The 18,069-nt window shown below is 44.8% G+C and overlaps 1 protein-coding gene across 1 annotated transcript in view; it reads left to right on the forward strand.

Annotated features, from left to right (window-relative positions):
* Dgcr2 (DiGeorge syndrome critical region gene 2) overlaps positions 1–18,069 on the forward strand; it is a 62,115-nt gene that overhangs the window by 19,615 nt on the left and 24,431 nt on the right. Inside the window, exons 2-3 of the mRNA XM_050122934.1 lie at positions 5,003–5,125; positions 16,895–17,020. Of these exons, the coding sequence (XP_049978891.1) occupies positions 5,003–5,125; positions 16,895–17,020 (249 nt within the window). The remainder of the gene's footprint in view (positions 1–5,002; positions 5,126–16,894; positions 17,021–18,069) is intronic.

The raw sequence follows: 18,069 nt of genomic DNA on the forward strand, positions 1-18,069 counted from the left end.
AAAAAAATGGCCCTGGGATTGGAATTACAGGCAATTGTGAGCCACCATGTGGGTACTGGTTATCAAGCCTACGTCCTCTGAAAGAGCAGCCAGTGCTCTTAACCTGGAACTCTCTCTCCAGCTCCTAAACATTTATTTTATTTGTTTGTATATACATGCGTGTGTGTCTGTCTGTCTGTGTCTATGTGTCTGCATGTGTAGCTGTGGGTATGTGGATGTGTCCCTGGAGGGCACCAAAGGTCATGAGATCCCTTGGCTGTGTGTGTGTCTGGGTATATGTATGTCTGTGTGTCTGTATCTATGTTTAGCTATGGGTGTGCTGCTGGGGGCCAGTGAGGGTTATGCGATCCCTTGGCTGTGTGTGTCTGTGGATGTGCCACTGGAGGCCAGAAAGGGTCATGAGATTCCTTGGGTGTGTTTGTGTGTGTCTGTGTCTCTGTGTACCTGTGGATGTGCCCCTGGAGGCGAGCAAGGGTCATGAGATTCCTTGGGTGTGTTTGTGTGCATCTGTGTACCTGTGGATGTACCCCTAGAGGCCAGCAAGGGTCATGAGATTCTTTGGAGCTGGAGTTCTAGGTATTTTTGAGCTTCCTGATGTGAGTACTGGGCACTGAACTCTTCCTCTGATAGAGTAATAAACTCTCTAGAGTAGAGTAGCTGCTGAGTCATATCATCAGCTCCTGACATACACTTTTAATCCCAGCAATTGAGGCAGAAGCAGGGGTAGACAGATCTCTGTGAGCAAGTTCTAGGCTAGCCACAGCTACGAAGTGAGACCCTGTCACAAAAGAAAGAGTTATAAAATTTAGTGAAGTCCAGCTTATCTGCTTTCTATTTTGTGACTCAGCATAGATCGTCACAATCTGCCTATACCAAAGTTACAAACTTTTCCCATGGTTTCTGCTCAAATTTTGATAATTTGGAGCTTTGCATTTATCTAGGCCTTCGATGTATTTTTGAGTTACTTTTTCTTACTGGTACAAGGAGCAGAGCACAGAGTTTTCTTAGTGGGAGCCAGTCATCCCATGTCCAGTTGTTGAAATAGCCTTCAACTCACAGAGATCCACCTGCCTCTTCCTCCCAAGAGACAGATTAAAGGCGTGCTTCCATTGGGCTCTGTGATAACCTCTTGATACCTATGCCACCCTGTCTTGGTTTCCTGCCATGCTGGATTGTTGGTTGTTCTTTTCTGCTAGATCCTGGAATGTTTTTGCTGCTCTAAATTCTTTGCATTTCCTCAAATTTTAGAGTCAATTTGGCAGTTTCTGCAATCAAGTCTGGTGGATATTATTGGTAGCATTGAATTTGGGTAAACTGAGATCTTAACCTTTTGAATTCATTTTCCATAGGTTTAGATCTTTTAAATATATTTTTTCAGCCATATTTTTCTATTTTCACCAACAGGATTTAAACGTCTTTTGTTAGATTTATCACTTATTTTTCTTTTGCTATTTTTTTTCAGTTTATTATTATTTATTGAGACAGTCTTACCATGTAGCTAAGGCTGACTGTGAATTTAGTACTGCCTCAGCCTCCAAAGTTCTAGAATTACAGGCATGTACCACCATGTCCAACTTATATTTGTTTTGTAATGCTGTTGTTTTGGGTGACTTTCTGAACTCCGAATTTCTGGAAGAGCTGACTTTTTTTGAAACAGGGTTTCTATGTATAACAGCTCTGACTGTCTTGGAACTTGCTCTCTAGACCAAGCTGGCCTCTTAACCCACAGAGATCTGCCTCCCAAGTGCTGGGATTAAAGGTGTGCACCATCACCACCTCCCCCCTCTTAAGATTTAGTTTTATAGTGGTGGTCTTTAATCCCAACACTTAGGAGACAGAGGCAGGCGGATCTCTCTGGGTTCGAGGCCAGCCTGGTCTACAGAGCAAGTTCCAGGACAGCCAGAGCTGTTACACATAGAAACCCTGTTTCAAAAAAAAAAAACAGAAAGAAACAAATTTTTAGTTTTATGTTTACTTAGATGTGTATGTATGCCATTTAGGTATGTGTGCCCTCAGAGGCCAGAATGGGGCACCATATTCCTGGCAGCTGATGTCACAGAGTTGTGAGCCACCTCAGCGTGGATACTGTGAACCAAATGTGAGTCTTGTAAAAGAGCAAAACATACTTTAGCAAGTGATCTGTCTCCCCAGCCCCGATATTAGTTCTTCTTAAAGAGACTTTTTCTAGTGAAAACACTTGAGCCTGGACTTGCCCTTGTGTAAAGCAGGAGCACCGACGATTTGACATTGTGGTCTGCTGATGTGTTGAGCTGTGTTCACAGTTGTCCTGGGGTGCATGTGGTCTGTGGGCCTCAGTTGGATACACCTGGTTTTTTGTTTCTTTTGAGGTGCTGAGGGTCAAACTGAAAACCTCCTAAGTCCTAGGGAAATACTTAAACACTCAGCCCCATGAGTGATATACCCTAACCCTTATAAAGGGTTTTGCTAAATGCTGAAGTTTTTTTTCAGCTGTAAGCCTTTTATTTCTTTGCTCAGGAGACTGGGATTCCCTTCCTCACATCTCTTTACCATGGGCTGCTTTTACTGAGGCAAGCAACAGGAAGGTGCTCACTGGGTGCAAGACCTGACCGTGGGCATTCCAGTCCCCAGAAGTGTGGCTAATTAAACTGTTGGTTTTAATATGAAAAGATATTGTATTATTTTCCTAATAGCATGTAGTAAATATGCCAGGTTGCATTTTCTAAGTTGACAAATGAAACACAGGGCAACGTTTTCTTGATGCTCAGTAGACTCAGAACATCTGGAACACTGAGGGCCCCAGCACAGCTTAGTAGCGAAGGACCCTCTACTGCGTTGTTCTGGTCCATGTTCAAAGACTTCTCTTTTTTCTTCAAATTTGGGTTTTGGCATTTGTTCTTATGTTCATTTTTTTCATTATGGTTGAGGGATAGGTTTTGTGTGTCTGTGTGGACTGTTACAGAAGGTGGTAGCACGCTGTCCTGTTGTCAGATGTCAGAGCATGCTCCGCTCTGCAGTTGCAGTCTTCCGGAAGGAAAGGGTATGTAGACTTAGGACAGACAAAGGTAGCACTGCACTTTGGACTGGAATATCTGCTTCCAGATAGTTGTGTTTGCTTGCAGCCTTTTCACTGCTGCTACAGTGGTGGATCACGATCCTCACCAAATGATATGGGAAAAGATACTGGGAAGAAAGCCTGCCTGTAAAATAAGCACACAGATTTTCATTGCTCTGTGCCGCATCTTGCCTCAATCCCTAAACTGTTGTTTGTAATTTACTTACTCTGTGGTAAATTCTGTGATAGAAGCAGAAAATGGACATGGAAAACATACTGCATCTAGCCATCTCCACTATATATACAATGTATATCTGTATATAAAATTAGCTTATGGTAACATAGACCCTCCTTGACTTCTGATTGGACATGTCCCAGTAAAGCTATAGTGACTTAAAGATACATAATTGGAAAGTACATTTAATATCCCCAACCTGCCAAGCACCGTGGTTCAGCAGCATGGTGTGCTAGAACGTTGTTTATCTATTGTTACATCATGACTGACTGGAAGCGGTACACACTGCTATTGTTCAGTTTTGGGATCTGCCACATCCTGACTGTCCACGGTTAGCTGACTGTAGACCACCTAGTCTACTGTCCCATAATATAAACTGGGAAGCATTTGTGCATAGTTGAGGTTTTTCAAAACATTTTTGTTATCTTATATGCACGAATGTTTTGCCTGCATGCATGTTTGTATACCACATGTATGCTGGTGCCCATGGAGGCCAGAAGAGAGCATCGGATCCTCTCGAACTGGGGTTACAGATAATTTTAAGTGCTATGTGGGTGTCAGAAATCACAACCAGGTCCTCTGCAAGAGCACTCACTGCTCCTAATTGCTGGGGAGGCAGAAACAGGCAACCCTGGAGCTTGCTGGCTAGCCAGTCTAGCACTAATCAGTCATCTCAAGCCAATGAGAAACTCTGTTTCCAAAAACAAAGTGGACAGTGCCTGAAGGAGGAACACAAACCTGAGGGTGGCCCTGGCATATGTGTCCAAACACAGAGGTGGGGAGAGGAGAGAGCGAGCTGTCCATAAGCCCAAGGATGTAGGTCAGTCGTACTGTGTGTGCTCTTTGGTGCTAGGGATTTAGTCCAAATAATAAATAAGCAAACAGCCTATATGAAAGTGAGTCAGGCTAGAGACAAAGCTAGCTCTCTAGTTAGCTGTTTTTAAAGTGTAGAGTACTTGCCTTGAGCTCTGAGCCCAGGACAAGAACAGATGCCATTTTGCTGGTATGTGCCCAAAGGCTAGCCCAGGCTGCACAGTGACAGTCTAGCTCTGAAGTTAAAAAAAAAAAAAAAAAAAAAAAAAAAGACGGTGAGTAAAGCGAAAATCAACAAGAAGGGAAGAGTTCAGCACTCGGCTGTAGTGTGCAGGCTTCTAACTTCTATTGAAACCTGTGTTTTGCTGCATTAGTTTATCTTGTCAGAAACCACTGTCAGCGTTAACTTATTCAAACACATCTTCTCATTACTGCTTTTAGCTGTCTGCAGCATGCGAGATAAAGGTCAGAAATCTATTAGCCTTGCATCCTCCGAAGTCTGGATTTCCAGTTACTTGAGTGACTCCCATTCGTTCACACAGTCATCTCAGTGTGCCTTCTTGTGAGGCCTTATTTTCCTGGAGTGTGGTTACTGTGATGTCACATGACTTACCAAAGCATCACCTTCCTATTCCTAGTCCCATCTTCTTGGAAAAGTGTTCCAGTATTCCCTGGCTAAAGAGGGTCTTGTCCTTCACCTTGCATTGAGATACCATTTCAGTGTTCCTGGGAGGGAGGTGAACCATTCTCTTCCCTCAACTTCGGGACCATGTGTTCAGATCCCCCGAGGAAGCAGATTGGGGCAGCTGCTCAGCATCTGGACTACTTGTCCCAGGGCTACCTTGACGTGGATAGAGTTCTGTCCTAGGTTTCTGCTTCTGTGCCACTTCCTTAACAGCCTCTTGCCCTTTTGTCCACAGAGCTTCGGTGCAACCCTGGGCAGTTTCAGTGTCACAGTGGTGCCATCCAGTGCATACCCCTCCCCTGGCAATGTGATGGCTGGCCAACGTGTGAGGATAAGAGCGATGAAGCCGACTGTCCAGGTGAGTGTGTAGGACCTTTCTCTGCCCTGGTCTCCTGCGGGGAGGGAATGGAACCAGGCAATCTGTGTGGTCCGTACACATTGGAAGGGTAGTGTGAGCCAACCCCACTCTTAACCTTTTTAAAACAGTAAGTGTTGGCATGGGACAACTCTAGAACTCATGAGTTTCCAGCACTGGGGACGCGACACGCAAACAGTCCTGGACTCACATGACCTTGGGAGTGAGCCCTTTCTGAAGGGGTGGCTATGGGTGTAGGTGTCTATCAAGACTTGGCTAGTGTGCTGCTAAGTATAAACTGGGAAGTAGCATTACCCTTCCCTCCCTTACCCAAGTATTCTTTAGTAACGTGGCACTTAAGGATTTCTTCTGGCCCCGTAGAAGCTCCTAAAGATTTATGGAAAGGCCATAGTTTGTACATTTTTGTTTATCCGCTGATCTCTCCTTAAGCACCCTGATGAATATAAAGCTCCATGAATAATAGCATTCATTCTATCCACAGGTCTCAACTTGAGGATAGGTGGAAGGGCAGCACCCCATGCACATGTGTTTGTGCCTGTGTGGTATTACATTCACACTGGCTTCTAACAAAGCCTGTCAGCAAAAGGCACATCATGTCAGAGAAGTAATATGCTTTCTCAGTGAGAAATTACTCCGCACACTGAGGCGAAGGAAAGCACTCTACCTAAGCACCTGGTCAACTGGTCTAATGCCCAAATAGCAGTCAGCTCCCAACAGAAGGTTGCATTGGCTCATAAGCACCTTAGGCTTATGCATTCCATGGACACTGCCAGCCGTAAATCTCTTTTGGGTCATGGCCCCAGGTTACACTTTGAACAGTTAAAACAGAGACAGGAGGCTGCAAGTCTGGTTTAGTTTAAGGCAGATAGATTTACACAGTAAAGATATTACGTATTACCAGCATTATTTAAGTACATCAGTGTTGCTCTTTTTCAAATAATTGTTACCCAGGGTCACCCTGCCTATCTGGCAGAGTTGTTTTTCCTGTAAGAGCACAGGGAGCTTTATGGCAGACCTGGACTTAGTGATGGTCATGACCCTGTTGTGGAAATCTTTCTTGTGTAAGCACTCTGATCCCAATGAAAGTGGAAAAGAAGAGATGTCACTGGTGGAAGAAAGCCAGGTTAGGTCCTGAAAGGCTTTTAATATCTGGTCCAATTTGCGTCCTCAGTTTGTGCTCTTAAACCACAAGTTGGGGCAAACAAGCAAGCAGCCTTATACAGCAGTATAGGTGGCAGTCAGCTGTGTAAGGGCAGCAGCCTATTGTGTTAGCTATACCTCCAGGTCATTCTGTCCCAAGTAACAAGGGAAGTTGTGGCAGACAGGCTACAAGCAGTTTTTTTTTTTAAATGAATCACTATCTAATAATTGGCCTTTCTAGTTTAACTCTATACTGCCTCCTCCCCATAAAGCTGTCCAGTAGAGATATGTCTTTAGTATGGGAATCGGCCTAATGGCTGGTCAACTCTGGTGAGTAAACATTTACATCCTAGCACCCTAACTTTACCTTGTCTCTAACAGGCCTGGTTAGCACACTACTTTTCTTGGGGTATTTTGGAGACAGTGCTCCTTTAGATCAATTCTACGGTGTCTCTTGAGCAGTTGTAGTAGTAAGTCTCTTAGAACAACAGTTCTATAATTTTATCAGTCATCCTCCAACTCAAGAATCACAGCCTTGCCTTTAATACCAGCACTCAGGAGGCAGAGGCAGGTAGATCTCTGTGAGTTCGAATCCAGCCTGATCTACAGAGCTAGTTACAGGATAGCTAGGGCTACAAAGAGAAACCCTGTCTCGAAAAACAAAAAACAAACAAAAAAAAAAACCCAAAAAAAAATCCCTTTTAATCCCAGTGCCTAATAGGCAGAAGCAGGCAGATCTCTAAGTCTGAGGCCAGCCTGGTCTACATAGTTCCAGGTCAGCCATGGCTACATAGTGGCCTGGCACAGAGGAGACCTGCCTTTTTAAAAAAAAAAAAAGAAAGAAAAAGAAAAAGGGGGAGAGAAAAGAAAGAACTCATAACCTGATACTGGCCTGGCATTGAGACCCCTTACTATAAGGTTTAATTCTTCCTTGCCAAGCTTTTTTTTGTTTTTCTTTTTTTTTAAAGATTTATTTATTATGTATACAGTGTACTTCTTGCATATGTGCCTGCAGGCCAGAAGAGGTGACCAGATCTCATTACAGACGGTTGTGAGTCACCATGTAGTTGCTGGGAATTGAAGTCAGGACCTTTGGAAGAGCAGCCAGTGCTCCCAACCTCTGAGCCATCTCTCTAGCCTTTTTTATTTATACCATTTTGTTTATTTGGTTTGGTTTTGTTTTGGCTTTTCGAAACAAGGTTTCTCTGTGTAACAGCCCTAACTGTCCTGGAACTCTGTAGATCAGGCTGGCCTCGAACTCACAGAGATCCATTTACCTCTGCCACCCGAGCGCTGGGATTAAAAGTGCACCACCACCGCCCAACTCCCTTGCCAAACTTTTATGTCACTGTTGCTCATATCAGGTGATGTACTTCCTGTGTCCACCTTGTTAACTTCTCACTGCATGTATCCTGTGTTTCTTGGTGTTTTCTTGGGGATTCTTTTGTTCTGTTCTTGCCTGGATCAATATGCCTTCTTTAAGACTTGTCTCAAATGCCAGCTGCCATCATGAGAAGATACCTCTGTCCCTCTGATTGAAGCACCTGATCTCTTAGTGTGTCTAGAACTGTGTTGAGGGGTGTGATGGCTCTTCTTTGTTGTCAGCTTTTCCATATCTGGAATGAGCTACAGTCCAGAAATGGAGGGCACACTTGTGATTGGGATCTTGAGGCAGGAAGACATTGAGCCTTTGATCTGGATCATGGGGTGGAAGGCACAACTTTAATCTGGGCCACGCCTGCTGGAAACCTGTATAAGGACAGTGCAAGAGGGAAGGGTTTGTCCTTCTTCGCCTGCTTGCCCATGCCTTGCCAGCACATCCAGAAGGCCACTGAAACACCCAGACTTGTAGGACTGAGCAGCTACTGGATTCTTGGACTTTGCACTCACAGCCAGCCATTGTTGGACTGCAGCCTGTCAGTCATTCCAATACACTCCCTTATCTGTAGAGAGAGAGGGAGAGATTCAGACCATAAGTTCTGTGACTCTAGAGAACCCTAACCAAATACCAGGGTCCTGTTCTTCATTTCTTTTTTTTTTTTTTAATTTGTTTATTATGTATACAGTGTCCTGCCTATTTATATGCCTGCAGGCCAGAAGAGGGCACCAGATCTCATTACAGATGGCTGTGAGCCTCCATGTGGTTGCTGGGAATTGAACTCAGGACCTCTGGAAAAGGAGCCAATGCTCTTAACCGCTGAGCCATCTCTCTAGTCCCCTTCATTTTTTCTTCCAGAGCACAAGCCTCAGAGTGGGAAGCCTCTCCTCTCCCTGTATGGACCCTAGCCTGAGGTAGAAAAGGTACAGCCTGGGCTGTCAGGAAGGTGTCCAACAGGAAGTAATGTTTAAGCTCTGCATAGTTCTTTGATGGGGTTCCAAAGTAAGGTATATAATGGGCACAGTGCTGTGCATCTGTGGTCTCAGCTACTCAGAAGGATGAGGCTGGAGAATTGCTTGAGTCCAGGAGTTGAGACAAGACTTGGCAGTAGAACAGCATGTCATCTCTGACAAACAGATGGGCTGATGAGCCGTGCAGCACATAGAACAGAAGGCCTTCATCATCATCCTGAGCCTCCCTTCTGCCATCGCTTCACACGTGTCTGCTGGAGGCATTTGCCTTTCCAGAGATTTGAATGATAGCAGCCTGGTCATGGCTCCAGGGCCATCCTATATTTCTGACTTATTTCTTGAGTCATAGCTGAGAGAGAGTGGACTTCCCAGCACTTGGCATCAGATGTTAGTGAGGACCATGAGGCCACAAGGGGAAGCCTCCCCAAGGCCATAGAGAAAATGAAGCCCCTAGAGTGGCCTTTTGGAAAACTTTGTGAAAAAGCAGATGATTCTTGGTTTCCTTCAAATGAAACAAAGCTATTTGCTGCTCTGAACGTGTCTTTTGCCTTTACTTTTAAAGTTGTGCAGTTTCACAGTCGCTGCCGTGGACTGTGCAAGTAGGTCTGGTTCCCTTTCAGACCACGTGGCCTAGCACAGAAGAGGCCTTAGCACAGCTTGCGTGGTTGAAAAGCCTGTGGGTTGCTGTGCTCTTCAGAAGTCCAGTGCAGGGGAGACTGTTCCAGGCTCTTCGAGTCGCATGTGACAAGTAGGAATGGTGTGTGTGCAGAGACACTGGCGTCTGGAGGTTGAGAACCGAGCCACAGCAGACCTGCCTAACCTCTCCTTGTCTCTGTCTCTACTTGTGGTGGGCTGCCAGTCACAGTCTGCATGGGAGCAGATTGAGTCTTAGTTCTAAGAAGTTAAGTTATAAAAACACACTGGAGTAATATGATACCTGATCTTCTTTAATAGCTACTGAAATTTTGTTGCTCCTTTTCTAGCTTTTTTGTTTTTTAACTTTAAAAATAACTGACCATGGTGGCTCATGCCTATAATCCTAGCACTCTGGAGTCTGAAGGAAGCAAGATTCCCCCAAGTTTGAGGGCAGCCTAGGCAACATGGAAGCTCGGAGAGCATTTCACAGGAGGGAGCTGAGATTTAGTGGGTAATGAGTACCTGTGCTCCGAAAGCTGTGCCTTCTACAGAGCATGTGATGATCCAGGGGAAAGCCTGGCCATTCTCAGGGAGGCCACTTTGGCATGTGGACTTGAGGTTTTCTAGAATTGTCCACATTAGACTATTTCATTGTCCCCACACTCCAAAAGTGTGTCTGAAAAGATCACAAAGATGGAAAGTTATGGAAACAGTGAAAATGAGGCCGGTCTTTCAGCAACAGAAAAGTGGTGGTTTCAGTTCTGCCTTGTTACTGTTTTTGTTGTTGTTGTTGTTGTTGTTTTATTTTTTTATTTTTCGAGACAGGGTTTCTCTATGGCTTTGGAGCCTGTCCTGGAACTAGCTCTTGTAGACCAGGCTGGTCTCGAACTCACAGAGATCCGCCTGCCTCTGCCTCCCGAGTGCTGGGATTAAAGGCATGTGCCACCACCGCCCGGCTCTTGTCACTGTTTTGTTTTTGTTTTGAGACAGATTCTCACCATTTAGCTCAAGCTGGCCTAGAACTCATTGCAGTCTGGTCTACTCTGCTTCCCAAGTGCTGGTGTCATGGGTAGATATGTGCCACAACTTGAGCAGGTGTTGGAAAGCAGAAATGGGTGGCATACTTGGTGCACTGTGCGTCCTTTCTGGGCTTTTCTTGTGTTTTAGAAACTGGTAGGCTAGAGTCCTAGTCCTCAGAATGCCCTGCCACAGGCTTCAGTGTGGCCTTTGGCTCTAGCAGGTGCTGACAAGGGCCAGGAAGGCAGAAGTCAGGAGTAGCTGCAAAGGTGACACAGAAGGTAGAGGTGTCCATTTGACTCCTGCTCTCTGTAGCTTTGCTTCTAACTTTGGGATGCTGATTCTCTGTAGTAACCAACACTGTGTTCCTCCAGAAGGTTTTGTGGGAATGTGCCATCAATTATAAGATGTGAGGAGGGGTTTTCCTAGAGCATTCTGAAGAAGGTACAAAGAGCAGTACCTACAAAAAGCAAATTTACTTCAGAGTGGGTTTAGGGAGACACCAAATGGCCTTCATGACAGAATCTACTGGATATAAGCAGATCCAAGACACATGATAGATGGCATAGGCAGAATTATATAACACAAGGCTGTGATAGTTGGGAGGAAATGAAAGTGGGTCCTTACCTCATAATGACACACAGAAAATGAAGGTTTAAGTTAAAGAAAAAAATGACAGAGTGAATATCAACTTTGATAAGGTGTTAAAATTTTCTTTAAAACAGCTGGCTTTAGCCAGATGGTGGTGGCTCAAGCCTTTAATCACAGCACTCAGGAGGCAGAGGTAGTAGGATCTCTGCATTTGAGGCCAGCCTGGTCCACAACAACAAGTTCCAGAACAGCAGGACTACACAGAGAAACCCTGTCTCAAAAAAGCAAAACAGCTGGTTTTGCTTAATTAAAAAAAAAATCTTCCCTTTATTAAAAGACACTAGTAAACAGTGAAAAAGATCAGCTGTAACATGGAGAAGTGGAAGCCAGGGAGATGGCTCGGTTGGTAAAGTGCTGTGGTACAGCCTTGAGAACCTGAATTTGATCTCCAGCACCCACATGAAAAGCTGTGCATCATGGGCTGCACGTGTAATCCCAGCACTTGTAGGGATCAAAGGTAGGCAGATCCCTAGGTCTCATTGGCCAGCTTTGCCAGATCAGCAAGCTCCTGGTCCCAGTAAAAGACAATGCCCAAAAGACCACAGTGGGTGGTTCCTCAGGCTTAGCTATTTCTTAGAAAAGTTACTAGTAACTGATTAAATATAGAGCTATGTAAGTTCATTAGTACTCTAAAGACTGTGAAAGAGAAATTCTTTTAACTTTTTTAAATTTTTTTATTTTTTTGGTTTTCCAAGGCAGGTTTCACTGTAGCTTTTGAGCCTGTCTGGAGCAGGCTGACCTCAAACCCACAGAGATCTGCCTTTGCCTCCCGAGTGCTGGGATTAAAGGCGTGCACCACAACTGCCTGGCTTTCTTTTAGCAGTTTTATACTAACATCTTAGGAAACAACAAGAATGTATGTGATTACGTGATAAACTGTTTTGTGCCAGTGACAGAATGGATGATGTAGGTATAAGTATCAGTATTTATGTCTGTAGGTAAAAGCAGGCTTGCTGTGGGATAGTCCTTCTGTACTCTATGTATTGCTCTCATTGGTTAGTAATAAAGCTGATTTGGCCTGTAGAAAGGCAGAATAAGGGTAGGTGGAAAAGCCAAACTGAAAATATAGGGAGGAAAAAAAACAGAGTCAGAGAGATTAACAGCCACTGGGGAAGCAAGATGCTAGAGGACAGGTAAAGCCACAAAGCCATGTGGCAAAATGCAGATTAATAGATGTGAGAGCTAGTTAGTAATAAGCCTAAGCTATAGGCTGAACATTTTGCAATTAATATTAAGCTTCTGTGTGATTATTTGGGACCTGGTGGTCAGGACAAAAGAAAAGGTCAGTCTCTGCTTTCACAATTTGGCAGAGATACGCAAGCAGCACAGTGTAGTTATAGATGGTTCTGTGATTGAACATATGAAGAAAGCTGAATAAAGCACAGCATTGGTACACAAAAATCATGGCGGCTCAGTGGCAGATTGCTTCTGCAGAAGCTCTTGGTTCCTCCCCGGTGGAAAAACAAGGACAGAGACTGGAAGGCTCAGGCAGTGTGAGTTGAGCCCTGCAAGTGAGGTTTCTGTCATTACTGCATTTCATTGTGATGCTTGTAGCTTCCACTCTTTAGAAAGCTGGGGTGGTTTTTGTTGTTGTTTGCAGAGATAAAGTCCTGTTGCATTGCCCAGACTGGTTTCAAACTCATAGGTTCTTGAGATCCTACTGTCTTAGCTCCAGGTGTTGGAATTCTAGGCACATAGAAGCAGAGTGAGAACTGACTTAGCCTAACCAGACCAGCTGCAGCATGGGTCTGCTGGAAAGACAGCAAGTAGAAATACATTTTCACCTGTGCAAGCCCTGAAAGTTAAGAGGTAACGGATTCTGGAGGGGAAAGAAATGGGATTGGTAAGATTCTCAGCACCACTCTCTTCCTTCTTCTGTCTGCACAGTTGACTCCTCCCACCAAAAGATGATAGGCTTGTCTCTATTCCTGTGCTGCCCAGTGGTAGCAGTGAGTCTCTATGGCTTAGGCACCTGAAAGAAAGGACTGTTTGGAGTGAAGACGCAAGGAGGGAAGTATAAAATAAGCACCATGTAACAGCCACAGTGCAAACCCAGGATAAAAAGCATCCTTGGCAGTTCCTGTGACGTGACGACACGCTGAGATCCATCTGCTGTGGTTGCATTGTCTTTGTTAGCATCAAAGCCACTGGGACCACAGGGAAGTCAGAGAGGCTGGAAAAAGAATTGAGGAAGATTATCTCAGGTGACAGTCGGGCCCTCCCCTTGCCCTCCTGCTGGCTGGATGCTTTCTGCCAGCCCTGTATTCCAGAAAGAAATCAGAAGGGTCTTTTCTGGGGATACACAGGTGTGTCCCACAATTAGAGGAATCAGGAGAAGGCTCCCAGCATGGAACTCATTCAGGTGCTCAGTTTATGGCTTATCTAGACCGTCTTCCCCTTAACCATGAAAAGCAGTTGGTGTTTCCCAACTCGATGGATGTTCAACAGACTTGACACAGCTTTCTAATTCGGGAGAGTTAATAGGATGACCTAAGGTAACTACAGTGTGTGAAGCAGTGTTAAATTCAGGACTGAGGCCAGCATGCTGTCTACACCGCTTACTGACTGTGGTCCTTTGGACACATTGCATCTGTAGAATGGGAATAAAGTTCTGCTCTCTACTAGAATTGTTGGCAAGGTTAGATAATAGGATACATGGGACATATGAGTGCTTAGAAAGACAGCAAACAGCAGTCCCTCAGCGGAGATTACCAGTTACTGTTGTCTTATTAATTGAAGGAGTAAAAGAGAACTTTAAAAAATATGTTTTGACTTAACAAAATGGCAGTCTAGGAAATTCCAAGTCCTCGCTCTGCCATAGAAACATTCCAAGGACTAGAGCCCGGATAAAAGGACTCTGTAGCAGCTCTGGGAAACTCAGAAGCCGGCCACCACACCTGGCTCAGAGACTTTTTTTTAAGGCAATGTTTATTTTTACTCTTTGGCAGTCTCATCCATGTATATAATAAAGCTTAGTCCTTACCCACTGCTGTCTCACCACTCTCTTCCCAGGCCTCCCCTTCCTGTTTCCATGTTGTTTTTATATAAGAAATACAGACTTTAAAACAATATCTTAAATGTGTTCAAGGACCTAAAAGAAAATACAGGCAAAGACCTAAAACAAACAAGGTAGGGCTATTGCCCAGTGGGAGAATGCTTTCCTAGCATGGGCCTCTGTCTCCTGTGGAGCTGGCAAAGAAAAAAAAAATCCCAGACCAGTGTGACTGCACACACCTGTAATCTCAGTATTTGAGGGGGACGAGATGGCCCATACTTACTGAGTGAGACTCTCAAAACAGTGAAAATGTTTTCTCTCCCAGCATGATGGCAGGTGACACTCAGGCACAGTCCTGTGATCTCCAGGGGTAATCTGACAAGCTGACGTCAACACTGGAAGAGTCATAGATAGGCACTATCCAAACACTGGAGAAGACTGCATACTGTCTGCCTGCAGAGCAGAATTGTGTGTGATGGCAATTCAAGAGCCAACAAATATCATGGGGCCAACAGCTGAAAACTGGTGGGAACCAGAATATACACAGGAGCTTTCATAGACTCCTAGCAAGCGCACAGGACACTGGCAAGAGCTGCTCAGGGATGTGGCCAGCTTCATACTCAGAGCCCAAAGAAGTCAGAGATTGAGCCACCCTCTTGACTTCACCATCATGGAAAGGAAGACTGGAGGGGAAGATCAGTTGCAGAAGAGTAGAGGAGAAGCCTGGGAAGGAAGGCAAGAAATACTAAGAGGGAATTCACAGTCAGGCTAGTTAGTTTTCATGGCCTGTGTCTACCCTTTCTTTAATGCCCAGCCCAGCCCAGCCCACTCGCTTGCTCTCTCTCTCTTCTCTTCTTTTCTCCTTGCTCTTTTCACCCGAACACAGTCTGGCTAGACTCATGGGTCTCTGCCTCTTCACTTCCTGAGCTGGGACTGTCATCCGAGAGCATGTTTTCACCCCTATTTCAGTCTACCCTTGACTGAAACCCCCTCATCCCATACCCACCTTTTTGCCCCTGTGATTTCCCCTCCTGTTTGCCCCCTCTACTTTGTCTCATCCCAGTACTGATCACCAGTCTTGTCGTGCTCGTTTTTTTACTTTTTTTCTTTGCATTCATACCCATAATGGCATATTAGTACATACCTTATAACAGTATCCCTAAGGTGATCATCATTTAAGCTTATTTTTATTTTATGTGTGTCAGTGTTTTGCCATGGGTGTTGGGTCGCTTGGAACTGGAATTATAGACAGTTGTGATCTGCCTATCATATGGTTGCTAGAATTGATTAGTATTTAACATGTGATTATTTGGGAGGGGACTGTTGGATAGGTTTTTTTCTAATTATTATTATTTATTGTTATTGTTTAGCTGGTTTTTGTTGTTTGATTTGGGGGTTTTATATAGGTTTTTTTGTATAGAGTTTTTTTCAGGGCTCATTGGTTTGCAGTTGACTGTTTTCATAGAGACTGTCCTATGTGTTGACTGTTGTTGCGAATAGTATTTTACTAATGGGAAGGAATGTGGATGAAGCCTCATACTTCAAAAATGTTTCCGCCCGCTGGGCGGTGGTGGTGCTTTAATCCCAGCACTCGGGAGGCAGAGGCAGGCGGATCTCTGTGAGTTCGAGGCCATCCTGGACTACAAGAGCTAGTTCTAGGACAGGAACCAAAAAGCTACTGAGAAACCCTGTCTCAAAAAATCAAAAAAAAAAATGTTTCCGCTTCCACCACCTAGTCTTTCCTGAAGAAAGGTGACCAAAATAAAATAATAAAAAGTCAACCACTGATTTAACAGACTCCAACCCCCAGTCACGAGCGGCATCAAGGCTCCCAAGATGGCTCAGCAAGTAAAAGTGCAAATCTGGTGGCCTGAGTTCAATCCCTGGCTAAAGGAGAGAACCAAACTAAATCCTGAAGGTTGTCCTCTGACCAACACACACACACACACACACACACACACACACATACACACACTAAAACTGTAAAAGAAAAACACAGGTAATATGGTTTCTATGACATGTCTCATCTGAAATACACAATTCCTGAATTAAGTCTCCCAGTGACGGTGACTTAGATGAATTTCAAAAAGAATTCAGAAGTATAATGAAAACTTTTCAAGAAACAGGAGTAAATTTAAGGAGAACACAGAGGAATGAGATAAAGAAGTCAATGCAGAATGAAAATAGAGTTAATAAAGAACAATATTGAAAAACAAGCTGCCAGGGGTGTCTTACTCTTTTAATCCCAGCACTTGGGAGGCAGAGGCAGGCAGATCTCTGAGTTCAAGGTTACTTTGGTCTACAACAGAGCAAATTCAGGACAGCCATGGCTATACAGAGAAAACCTGTCTCGAAAAATCAAAAAGAAAAAAGAAACTGAAATGATACCAGAAAAGAAAACTTTAGTAAATTAGTCAGATGGCAAGCACATTGGAAAGCCTCACTGGTGGAATGGGCCACATACATGACAGAACTTCAGGGCTTGAAAACAAGGTAGAGGAATTGGTGCATCATTAAAACCATCAGTAAGATCTTAAACACATACAAATGGAATGTCAGGGAATCCTAACAGAATGTTCTCAGGCCTATGAGACTGGAAAGGGCATCCCAGGCCTTAGGAAGAGCTCACTCACCAGGCATTCCTGCAGAGCTGGCCCTGCTGACCATTGTAGAGAAAAGCGGGAAAGGCTGACTCTTGACTGTTCTCAGAGTACTTGCAAAAGGACAAGACCTTATTTCCTAATAACAATAAAGTAAAAGTTATACTTCTCCAGAAATACACCTGTTTATGTGAACAATGGTAGCTTTTAGACATCTAAAGAAAACCGGAATGTGACTCCTGATGCCACATGCCCACCAAGCTTTTCCAGCACTGAGCTGCCATTGGACTTGGTGCCAGCAAACCACAAGGTTGTGTTCTGGCTGCTGTAAATGGGCTTATGACATACTTCTTTTGCTTTCAGAAGTGACTGGAGAGGCCCGTCCTTATCATGGGAAGGAGACCTTGGACCTGCGACAGGGGCGGACCAGAGGAGGTGACCCCACACACTTCCACACGGTGAACATGGCTCAGCCTGTCCGCTTCAGCAGTAAGTTGCAGACCTGCCCTAAGGCAATGCCCACTAACATGTTTGTTATCCCACCTTAAGATCACAGCCTTGCTCAGTCCTGGCTCTCCGCAGGCCACTGATGAGACGGTTTACTAAAGCAGCCCTGGATGATGTTGCAGGAGACGTGAATGAGACTGCATGTGAGAGTGTATAGCTACAACATGGAAGCAGTCTCCCTCTTTTAGTGACTAGATAACCTGTAACATTGGTTGGAGAAAAGCAAAGCACAGTTTAAAATGCCCCACCCTAAACAGGCATGCTGGGGTGATGATACCCTCTTGTGTATAAGAACAGCCAGACTTGGGGCAGAAGAACTGGTGTTTAATGTGCTTGCTGTGGGGCATAGGGGTCTGTTTTCTGTGTTAACTCTTAGCCCACAGCCTCAACATGGGAGGTGACTCAGAGGCACTTTGCAAACTCAGCTTCTGCTTGCAGCCTATACCTACCATCACCAGTCCTAGGGTTTGGCCACCAAGCTACAGTGCCTGCCTGAGCCAACACAGTCAGTGCAGTAAGGAGCCCTGGAAAGTCAACCACGTGGCAGGCTCCCAGCATCCACCCTTGCATGGAGCCCTAGTTCTTGGTCTGAGCGAAGATGGGAAATGTATAACCAGGTATTTGAGCTCTTGTAAGAAACTTGAAATAAATGCTGTCTCCTCCTTATCCTCAGAGAGTATGTTCTATGTATATCAAGCCACACTGGCTCTTCCAGGGAAGGTTCTATCTCCCTGTGCACTCAACTGTGCTTATCTGAGGCCTGAGCAGTGAGCAGATACTGTTATCCAGCTTGCCATCCTTGTACACAGTATTGTCAACATGTCTCAGCTGTGGCCCAGCTTGCCATTTTCTTCTTATGGCTCCATTAATAAGTTAGTCACACATACTTTAAACACGAGGATCAGGCTGGTAAGATGGCTCAGCAGTTAAGGGTTCTGTTCAAGGGACATAGGTCTGATTACCAGTTCCCACATGGTGGCTCACAGTTGTCTGTAACTCCAGTCCCTGGGGGATTTGACGCCCTCTTCTGG

The sequence above is a fragment of the Alexandromys fortis genome, unplaced genomic scaffold (assembly GCF_014885135.2).
Source record: "Alexandromys fortis isolate MF-2015 unplaced genomic scaffold, M_Fortis_MF-2015_v1.1 scaffold_219, whole genome shotgun sequence".
Taxonomy (NCBI): Eukaryota; Metazoa; Chordata; class Mammalia; order Rodentia; family Cricetidae; genus Alexandromys; species Alexandromys fortis.